The sequence below is a fragment of the Cyprinodon tularosa genome, unplaced genomic scaffold (assembly GCF_016077235.1).
Source record: "Cyprinodon tularosa strain WSP-4 unplaced genomic scaffold, ASM1607723v1 ctg1629, whole genome shotgun sequence".
Lineage (NCBI taxonomy): Eukaryota > Metazoa > Chordata > Actinopteri > Cyprinodontiformes > Cyprinodontidae > Cyprinodon > Cyprinodon tularosa.
In genome coordinates this window covers 1,924-12,750 of record NW_024038466.1, presented here as the reverse complement: position 1 = coordinate 12,750, position 10,827 = coordinate 1,924, and the positions used below count along the sequence as shown (strand labels likewise).

The 10,827-nt window shown below is 41.3% G+C and overlaps 1 protein-coding gene and 1 long non-coding RNA gene across 2 annotated transcripts; one reads left to right on the top strand and one right to left on the bottom strand.

Annotated features, from left to right (window-relative positions):
• The first annotated feature begins 673 nt into the window (after nucleotides 1-673).
• LOC119780603 lies at nucleotides 674-1,780 on the top strand. Its single transcript, XM_038280684.1, has 2 exons — nucleotides 674-1,104; nucleotides 1,250-1,780. The coding sequence occupies exons 1-2, from the start codon at nucleotides 1,024-1,026 to the stop codon at nucleotides 1,778-1,780; spliced, it is 612 nt and encodes a 203-aa protein (XP_038136612.1). The 5' UTR covers nucleotides 674-1,023.
• A 2,539-nt stretch (nucleotides 1,781-4,319) lies between these two features.
• Nucleotides 4,320-8,007, bottom strand: LOC119780602. The gene is made up of 3 exons (XR_005280423.1): nucleotides 7,815-8,007; nucleotides 7,041-7,177; nucleotides 4,320-4,485 (listed from the first exon to the last, which is right to left on the bottom strand). It is a non-coding gene; the product is annotated as an uncharacterized LOC119780602 (long non-coding RNA).
• Between the last annotated feature and the right edge of the window lie 2,820 nt (nucleotides 8,008-10,827).

The following is a 10,827-nucleotide window of genomic DNA, read 5'->3' as shown; positions in this document are numbered from 1 at the left end:
GGTAATCGCGTCAGAGGAGGGAGAAGAGCTGGCCAAGGAGGAAGAGGAGCAGGCCAGGGAGGAAGAGGAGCAGGCCAGGGAGGAAGAGGAGCAGGCCAGGGAGGAAGATGAGCAGGCCATGGTGGAAGAGGAGCAGGCCAGGGAGGAAGAGGAGCAGGCCATGGTGGAAGAGGAGCAGGCCAGGGAGGAAGAGGAGCAGGCCAGGGAGGAAGAGGAGCAGGCCATGGTGGAAGAGGAGCAGGCCAGGGAGGAAGAGGAGCAGGCCATGGTGGAAGAGGAGCAGGCCAGGGAGGAAGAGGAGCAGGCCAGGGAGGAAGAGGAGCAGGCCATGGTGGAAGAGGAGCAGGCCATGGTGGAAGAGGAGCAGGCCATGGTGGAAGAGGAGCAGGCCAGGGAGGAAGAGGAGCAGGCCATGGTTGAAGAGGAGCAGGCCAGGGAGGAAGAGGAGCAGGCCAGGGAGGAAGAGGAGGAGGCCAAGGAGGAAGAGGAGAAGGCCAACAAGGGAGAGAAGGTCCAGGAGGGAGAGCAAGACAACCGCACACCATCATTACGGACGAGATGCGAGCAACAGTCATTGACCATGTCATTGTCCATGGCATGACAATGGCTGAAGCAGGACTAAGAGTCCGTCCAAACCTGAGTAGGTTCACCATGGCCACCTTTATCAGGGCATTCAGACAACACAACAGGTATTGTACTCTATTGCTTTCTTTGTCACAATACAATTTTACAAGCCTGTGAAAGTAGTCTATTACAGTAGTTTCAAATCAGTTGTTACTGTATTGTAAAACATGTCAATTGACGACAGGTTTCTTTCTTTAGAGTTGAAAGAATGCCACATAGAGGTGGGTGGGTTACCATATTTACAGCGGCACAAGAAACCCCCATTGTGGATATGGTTCGTGAGAACAAACTCATCAGACTCCGGGAGATCAGAGACAAAGTCATTGACGATATGTGAACTTTGAGGGCATTGATGATGTCAGCTTGGCCACAATAGACCGAGTTCTCCAGCGCCAAAAGATGCGGATGAAACAAGTCTATAGGGTTCCCTTTGAGCGAAACTCTGCACGACACAAAGACCTACGTTACGAGTATGTGCAAGTAAGTATACATCCATGTTCACAGTACAGTTAGTAAACATACTGTGTTGCTCAGTGGCCTACATTACTTCTGGACAATACAGTACGTAATATGCTACCTGATTGACTGTTGCTCTGAACACCTGTGCACTTTCACATTTTCACAGAGGATATTACAGTTGGACGTAATGGCCAGACCTCATGAGTACCTCTTCCTGGATGAGGCTGGCTTCAACCTGCACAAACGAAGGCAAAGAGGCCGTAACATCATTGGCCAAAGAGCCATCACTGAGGTTCCTGGCCAACGGGGGGGTAATATTACTCTTTGTGCGGCCATGGGTTTGGAGGGGCTTTTCCACCGGCAGGCTGTCCTTGGGTCTTACAACACCCAACATCTCCTAACCTTCCTAGAGGAGCTAAAAGATATCCTCCTAGACCGCCAACAACACCATCCTGGGCCCGAACATCCCATTTATGTGATCATTTGGGACAATGTACGCTTCCACACAACAAACCAAATCAGTGAGTGGTTCACCACCAACAGTAACCACTTTTTAAATGTCTGTCTGCCACCCTACTCCCCTTTCCTGAACTCTATAGAGGAGTTCTTCTCATCGTGGAGATGGAAGGTTTATGACAGACAACCATACACTAAGGGAGAAAAACCTCCTAAGGGCAATGGAGCTGGCGTGTGTTGACATCCCAGTGGAGAACTTCCAAGGATGGATCCGCCATTCCAGGGCGTTTTTCCCACGGTGCCTGGGAAGAGACAATATAGCCTGTGATGTGGATGAGGTGATGTGGCCTGATGCAGCTCAGCGACATGATGCCGCAAAGTGATTGTGGTGTAAATACTGTAAAATGAATAAAAAAACTGCACACCCTGATCATGTTTTCAAGAGTACTGTTGTGTGCAATAGATTCTGCTTTTGCAGTGAGTTGTGTTACAGTAGTTTACAGAATTTACTATAGATTTATACCCTTCATATGAAACTCACAAATCTAAATGCCCAATCCTCTGCAGCACTCTAAGAAGATCCATAATTGTAAAGTTTCTAAAAATATGCATTGGCAGTAAAGAAACAAAGAACCTTCTCACAAATTGAGCATTGTGTTTACAATTGTTTTGCTGTAGTGTGTAATGATGTGTATAGTGTTTACATTTTTGAAAGCTTCGAGCTGCTCTTTTGGTGTGAAAGTTTGAGTTTTGAAGGGAGAAGGTGTGGTTGTGTTTATGTAGCTTTAGAAAAGGGTGTTGTGTTTAGACATTGAAGAACATGGACGAAACGTTTGTGAAATGTGTTTTAGCATTTGAGAAAAACTGTAATAAAGCTTTCCAACACTGTAGTGTTGCGGTTGTTAGAGGAGGCTCTAAGGAAAACAACCAGGCGACTGTAGCCATCTATTCCACCATGGATGACAATCCTCTACCTAAAAACACATTCTTAATGTTAATGTAAGCAATGACAGAAAGGTGCAAGTGCTAAATATCTGTGAATAACTGCATTTTGAAAAGATAAATACCTTATCAATTTGTGTTTACCATAAAGAGTTAGGACCTTGCACACTGTAACTTCGTCTCTCTGGTCTGTTCAGCAACGACCTTGGCGCAGCACCCCCTGGGTTTGTACGCAGCAATTTTTCCCGCACCCTTCTTCTTTGCACACCAACTCCCCTCGCACGCAGTGACGCTCTTACAGACTCAGGACCCAGCATGTCGTTGCCTGTCACCACCTCTCTGACTAGTTCATCTAATTCGTTGTCTGGCATGCTCGAATATGCTCGGCCCAAGTGGAACAGCCTGTTATAGATTGAAAGCAGTCATTGTCATTATAAGTCAGATAAAAGTGGGATTTCAAAGATTCACCATAAAGAGTAAAGTTAAATAAACATAATGAAACATAGGAACATAATGTATGATAACCCACAGTAAAACTACTGAAGACAGTACTATATTCACTTATAAACTAAACCAATACAAACTTTTGCAAAACACTAGATGTAAATACAATATGCATTATGTAACATGATTTGACAATAAAGTTGCTAGCAGCATCAAAGGAATTGAGGGGACATGGGCATTGATAACGCCAATAACCATTTTCAGTATAGAGGGGGCCTGATGTACTAAAGCCTCTGTCCATTCCTTACTGTATCTTTGCATAACTAAGTTATTTTAAAAAATACATGTGCAGGCAAAACTCCAATTGTATCAGTACATGCATAAACATGTTTTCATGCTGATTCACATGGTACATCCAATTTCACATTAAATTTAGTACACATGCACTTGTTCATGTTAAGTCATTATAGTACATCTGACTATTTTCATTGAAAGTTTCTTAAAGAAACAGTCCACCTAATTTTCATAAATTGCTTATATGTAGTTAAGTCCCATTAAAATATGAGAATATGTAGGGTTTTTCGTCTATGTTTTTGCATTGCCTATTTTAACAGTATAGCCAAATTATGTGTAGCAAGTATCTTGGAGAAAACAAAAGATAATCATATGTACTTAAATAAACTACTTTAAAATGAATGGTAAATTCACCAGAGTGCAAAACAGCTATTTAATCTCGTCCTGAAAATAGTTGTGGCTCACATCTACTTCAAGTTATTAGGTAAATCTATGGTACTAATTTTGATACTAATAAATCTAAGTAAAGGAAATACTGAGAAGAAAATGATATGGACATTCATGAATAATGCTTTGAGATAGAAATATGTGAAAATCAAAAAAGGGTGTACTGTTCATTGAAGCAGCTGTTTAGTTCGTAAACTTACGTAGCTTTTTGGTGTTTAAGAAAGCTCTTACATGAGTGCTCTTTTTAACAGTGCCAATATACAGTGGTCCAATCAATCGAGTATTTTACGTAGAACAGATTCTAAGTTTTATTTCATCCCTAGGTATGTATTAAACATTAACAATTTACTGAGTAATATTTTGCATAACATACTATTTGTGAAGGTTAAATTTGAAAAGATTTTCTATTATTTTTTTTATACATGGAGACAATATTGGAGCTACTAGATGAATAGGCTAAAATTTTGACTGAGAAACACTTTGAAACTTTCCCATTTGTTTACTTATAAAGACATATTTTGCATTGCAATTTTTCTTAAATATTCAATAAGCAGATGAGGTCACTTCTACTTTAATGTTTAACATTTATTCTCATACAGTATAACAATAGACTATAGGACACACAGTAAACTCAGCGTTGTATAGCCACTTGCCTCAAACGTCGTCGAACGGTATGCACAGACACATGTAGAACGCCAGCCATCTGATGTGCAGTGAAGCCACAAGACATAAGAAATGACAGCTGTTGCCTGGTGATGGAAAAGTGAGGTGGCCCTCTCCCTCCACTCCAAACCAGCTGGGCCTGGTAACCATATCCATCTGCAAAAACATAAAATGTTGTCTTACCTACATTTGGTGACGTAGGCCAATGTAACATGCAATGCATAATTCCATAGTCAATATGAAATACTCAAGTAAAGAATAAAATGATACAATATCTAATGTAACGTATGGTCACTCCGTTAAAGGTCCACTGTTTTGGATTGTGGCCATAATAGGCATAGAAACTATGCTGCCTATTGCCAAATTTGATATTTTCATAAATTTTTACTAAGTCCCAAACTACTGTTAACAAGTATGACCAATCACAGTACTTTTAGTAGCAAACTGTCTATTTCCGGGAACATAAAAATGGTGGACACGGAATCCACCTTGTCATGCCAAAAAAGTGCAATTTTACCAGTCACAATGTCTTTGTAAATGGACAGCATGAATCCTGTAAATGAACTACCGTATTTTCACGACTATAAGGCGCACTTAAACGTCTTTTTTTTCCCCTCAAAATGTGCGGTGCGCCCTTTGGTGCGGTGCGCCCTATGTGTGTTGTAACTGCGACTTTTGAGACCACCCCATTGAGGAGATGATGAAAGAGTGGCTGAATTGGTAGATGTTAATATAGAACAGGGGTAGGATTTAATAAGTTTTATTACTTCTTCCTACTCCTTTTCGAACATGATGGGATGTACATATGTTTTTTTTTTCTTTTTCTTCTTTTTTTGTTTTGTTTTGTATGACTTTATTAATTTACTTATATTTGCTTTTTATTAAGTGTTCGAAATAAATGATCAATCAATCAATCAATGTAAGGAGACCAGGTGTTTTTTTTCCACTCATCACCATCTGTTAATATGTGACTCCATGCGTGCCCATCTCACAGCTGATTTGAAAAACATGGAGAAACAAATTAACGCTGTGCTCGCTGTTCAACCGCTCGACATCGGTGTGAACCGGACCCAGCAGGTGCAGCAGAAGCAGCGAGTTTACATGCAAAGTCAATGGTTGACGCGCGTATAGGTGCAGCAAAAGGTCCCGCAGCCTTTAAGCATCTGACGCACCGCCAACGCGCTGCTGCTGCTCGAGATGAAAAAATTGAAGTTTTGCTGCTGGAAGCGCCGCATCAACCAATCAGAGAAGCTGATCTGGGAGCTGACAGCGAGACAGACACAGCGCTCTGATGACATATGATATTAACGCAAATGAAAAGGGCTGGATGGATGAGGAGATGATGAAAGCGTGGCTGAAGGAGGTGTATGTGAGGAGAACAGGTGTTTTTTTCCACGCATCACCATCGCAGTTAATCTGTGACTCCATGCGTGCCCATCTCACAGCTGATGAGAAAAACATGGTGAAAAAAAATAAACGCTGTGCTCGCCGTTATCCCGGGGGGTCTGACAAAGGAACTTCCACCGCTCGACATCGGTGTGAAGCAGCCGTTCAAAGTAAGGCTGCGAGCGGCGTGGGAGCGATGGATGACAGACAGAGACTACAGTTTCAGGATAAGTGGAAGGCAGCGCCGGGCAAGTTACGCCACCGTTTGCGGATGGATTGTAGATGGACTAACGTGTCTGCTGGCTCTGTTGTTCAAGCTTGCCCAAAAGCCGGCATTATTTCTGAGGAGCCGCCCGGCACGGAAAGTGACTCTGACAGCGAAGATGGGAAACTGGCATGTCTGATTTAGCGCAGCTGTTTAATTCAGAAACAGAGGATGATGACTTTGATGGGTTTGATTACTACTCTGTAATAAATACATTAATAAAGCACAATCATACTCAGTTTTGCTCCCGCTCTATTTTTCTACCTGAAAACTTAATTCGACAGCAGCCTCTGGGCGGGTCTCCTCCTCTTCACCGCGGTGGCTGGCAGGTGTTTTTTCATCTAAATAATCTAAATCTTGCAGCTATATTTGTTGTGATCAATGGGAATAAAGTAGTTTTAATATGTTTTTAAGTGAGAAAGTCCACCTGAAAACTTAATAATTGCAGTCAGTTCATCCAGATTATCTATTTCTGTCGGAGGCGCTCAGACCCCCACATACCAGCGGTGCACCGACAGGAGAAATCCCTTCAACAGCAGCCTCTAAGCAGGGTAGCCTCCAGGTTCACCGCGGCTGCTGGCAGGTGTTTTTCATCTAAATAATTTTAGCTGCAGGCACCAGGATACCGGTAATAAAAGCGAACAATTTCCGTCGGCAGGTTTCAGGATTTTAAGTTAATTTAGAAGTGATCACAGCGCTGTGTCATCTGTGATGTGTTTGTCTCACGGCCAGCACCCAGGTTTGATTAATAGTTTGTAATAAATACATGAATAAAGCACAATCATACTCAGTTTTGCCCCTGCTGTATTTTTAAATACGCAGTAGAGGTATTTCAAGGTAGTAGAGGACATTTACCTGTATATAAAAAACGCGCCCTATAGTTGGTGCGCCTTATGTGTGTGTTAAATACAGAAATGGGACACATAACTGAGAGTGCGCCTTTTAGTACGGTGCGCCTTATGGTCGTGAAAATACGGTACTAAAATTTTACAAAATGCACCTTCAAGATAAACTAGTTTCTACAACATTTTTGTGGTCACATCAGAAAATGATAAATCACCTTGTCCTCCTTGACTGTGAGCAGTCATTCTGACTTCTTCTATCAATTCGCTTAGGTCATTTAGAATCCCGTCAGCATCTGGAACATTGAGCAAATTCCCCCTTGCCCACTGGATGCTCCTATGAATTATCTCCAACCTAGGAATATAGGCAAAAAAAAAGTTGTATTAACTGGGACAAATGCATGGCATAGTATAGGCTATTGCAATCAGTCTCAAACTTTTTTGAACAAATGTCCCGTTGACCCCATCATAAGCCTGCAAACTACACCCTTAGGATTGAAAAATAGAATAGACAAATGCCTCCCAATGTTAACTAATCAAATCTCCCTCTCAGCGCCCTGATGATAACCCCTAGGCTATTGCATGTCTAATCCCCAGGCGTGGCATATGGGCTCACCCCCACCTCGGCAGTGAAAGAAAAACTTGTATCATATGCTACAATAACAACACTGAAAAGTGAACCCAAAGAAGGCTCTGTGGATTTAATCCCCCTCACCGTGACGCACAATAACACCTGTGCATAGTGCATGTGCACAGTGAGTTATTCTCCCTATATATGTAAAAACTTTCAGTGATTATGTGAGACCCATTTGTGATATAATGCCAAAGGGGCAGCTCAAACTTAATTAGTACTTATGCCTTAGTACTCCTTCATAGTTTTTTGTAAACAGAGCCCTGGATGTGTGCAGATCAACCTCATTCCTCAACTTGGCAGCAATGTCATAGCAAATACAGTATGACATGAAAAATTATGGGACCGTTTGAATTCAGACCTGTTCAGTGTTGACTGAAAAACAAGAACTGGACGCTGTCATCCATCAACAGACGCCGAATGCAGTCATCCATGTTGCTCTTGCAACGCAGGATGAAGGTACGACGATCCATTTCTAGACTTCACCCAAAATGTGTCACTAAACAATAATACAGGTAAAGCCTCTGTGGGGGTTGGAGCAGGTGAGGGGCAGTTGACCTAATGGAAGGATAAACATAGTTATATGCTTGTCAGACACAGCAAGTAATACACAGAAAGTAATAATTGAACTTAACTAGGTCAACATGTCAAATGTTAAAGACATGATACATGTCCAAAACATGAAAGACTGTTCATATCAGACCGATTCTCTAATTTGAACCTTATACACTGGAAATTGAGGTACGTAGCGTCATCTGGTAACCCTGATTGACTTCAACCCTACAGGCTTTCTAATGGAAGTTGAGGGTCATAATTTTAGTTTAAATAGAGTAACAGCACTTCGAGTTGCAATCCATTCAGTTCTGCTGTAGACATCTTGGACTCTAAAATTTAAGGGCCCTGACACAAACAGCTTTTGACCGACTTCAGTGTCTGGACATCATATTTGCTTCAATGTGCGCGTGTAATTTTTAACTTTGGTATAATATGTGTGCCTATTCTTATTAGTAGTTCACTACCATAATTTATGCAACAAATTCTAGCTGCGGTTATGTTAATATGGCTATTTTTCACCTCCATCCAACCCACCACACACACAGTGGTCATTATGACTAGGCAAATGCAATTTTCCACCTTTTTTAATTACACTACTGGCGTCTTGTCTGACATGATGGGTTTTTGATGCAACACAAGTATCGGTCTTTGTCAGTCACGTGACTGACACGCCCCCTAGCGCCATTTTTGTGGTGAGCGGAAGAAAAACAAAACAGCAGAAAACGGGAGGAGAGTGCTGCAAGCCAGTAGCGAGGATTATCAGTTAAATGGAAAAGAACAAGAAAACTGAACGGATACCCTACCCAGACAAACTTTCTAAAGCTGCTAGGGAACGATATTATATATTATTACAGTGACAAGGCAGATGTTGTGGGCAGTTGCACAGATAGCTGCAGTTATTAGAGTAGATTGTGCTGCTCATCAGACTGAACGGAAAAACTTGTCATAATTTTTGCACATTGATAAGTTGCACACTGTATTTGCTGTTCACTTTACCCAGGCCTGTTTTCACTGGGATCTGCAGTCTTCTTCACAGATATCACCTGTTAGGTAATATCTCGACGGAAGACCACAGACCACAATGAAATCAAGTCCAGGGAAAATGATAATCTTCTAATTTAATCTAAAGACCAATCTGCTATATACGAGGGAGGAAGACAAAGTAAAACATTTGAAGCTTTGCACTGTTCTGCATTATTTATGTATTTGAGATTTTGTATTGCATTTTCATAAATTCTCTGCTTGATTGAAAAGATAATAACAACGCTTGTTTCAAATTTCAAATCCACTCTTTATTGTACACACATTTTTACAACTTCAGAAACATTGTTAATATTTGAAGTGATGGTGAAACTTATATTTGTTTTGCTGTTATTTTTCAAAAGTAACTTTAAAAAAAGCAAAATTCTATTTGTGTGAAAAGAAGAATAAAAAAAGAAGAATAAAGTTGAAACAGTACTTGATCTTGCATTCAATTATTAGCTGGTTTCTCTGTGAAAATTTCAAAACAGTCACTAATCACTGTGACTCTATGTCCAAAGGCCTCCACAAACTGATGAGGCATAATTTTGTGCAAGGTGTCTCTATCTGGCCACACAATTGCACGCTTTAGATTTGCATATAAAAATGACACCATTTCATTGAATGTTCTGTACACAGTCTTTGGTGAAACACGGAAGAGATAGCAAGGTGTTTTGAGGGCAGATCCAATCTCAGACGCATGAAGGTTAACAGAAGCATTTGAAATGGACTGAGAATTTTATTTTGAGCAGACATGAGAGGCAGCAGAAAATTAAACAAAGCCATAAAGGTTGCCAAGTTTGGCAGACCCGTATAGTACTTGACTTTTTCATTACTGTCTCCAAAGAAGCCATCAGAGATCCGCAGCTCATCAAGTTCACGCCGCAGCTCTCTGTTTTCTTCCAAAAGACGGTTCATCTCTGCACACCTGAGCACACTCAGGTTACATTCTGTCTGTCCTTCCTGACGACCACCTTCTGTGTCATCCTTGGTGTTTGGCCGGCCAACGTTTTCAGCAACCTTCTGCGTGTCAGTGCTGGTTAGGGTTCTCTGTCGCCTCATGTGTAACTTCATCCTGTCGCTCAAGGATTTCATCAGCCTGATGGAGCCCCGTTTCAGTTGCTTGCAGGGCATTCTTTTTCAGCTGTTCCCGATAACCACGTCTTAAAGAGCGTTCTGTGTCTGTTGGTCTGATGTCAGTGTGGCCCAGATGCAGGGATGGAGCCCAGTCTGGGTCAGTTTCCATCATCTCATATGCGGGTTGACCTGCAAAGTAGATGAAAGGTTGAGTGTTTTACACATCTATTCAAGACACTATATAAAGCACCTAAATAACAGAGCCCATTAGATTAGATGTGTAATAAAATAAGATAACCTTATGTGTCCCACAGTGGGGAAATTTGCTATACCGAAACAGCACAAGTACATCGGACTAGTAAGGCCAGAGGTAAATAAATAAACTGAAAAGCTTACAGACGAACAAAGGATTATAATAAATAAACTTAAGTAGATTGCACAGGATGAATAAATACAGTGAGCTATGGATGGGTTGGTTCACCGTCACCTGAGACAAATATGGTATGGTTGCTTCTGACCCCTTTCTTAAAAAAGTATAAGTATTTGTAATACAATGTCCATCCTACTATCACATTGATTATATTTTAAAGTTCATTTAATCTTAAAAAAAATTGAACTTTTCTTTTAAATGGTAAAGGTCTTTTACACACTGTACAACCAATAACATTTCAAACATGTAGACAGAGAGACTGGATAACATTGTAACAACGAACCCTCAACAC

Bases quoted from the DNA above. Each gene is read 5' to 3' on its own strand.
- LOC119780603 (XM_038280684.1), top strand. From the start codon at position 1,024: ATGCGGATGAAACAAGTCTATAGGGTTCCCTTTGAGCGAAACTCTGCA. The intron at 1,105-1,249 runs GTAAGTATACAT...ACATTTTCACAG, and splicing joins TACGTTACGAGTATGTGCAA to AGGATATTACAGTTGGACGT.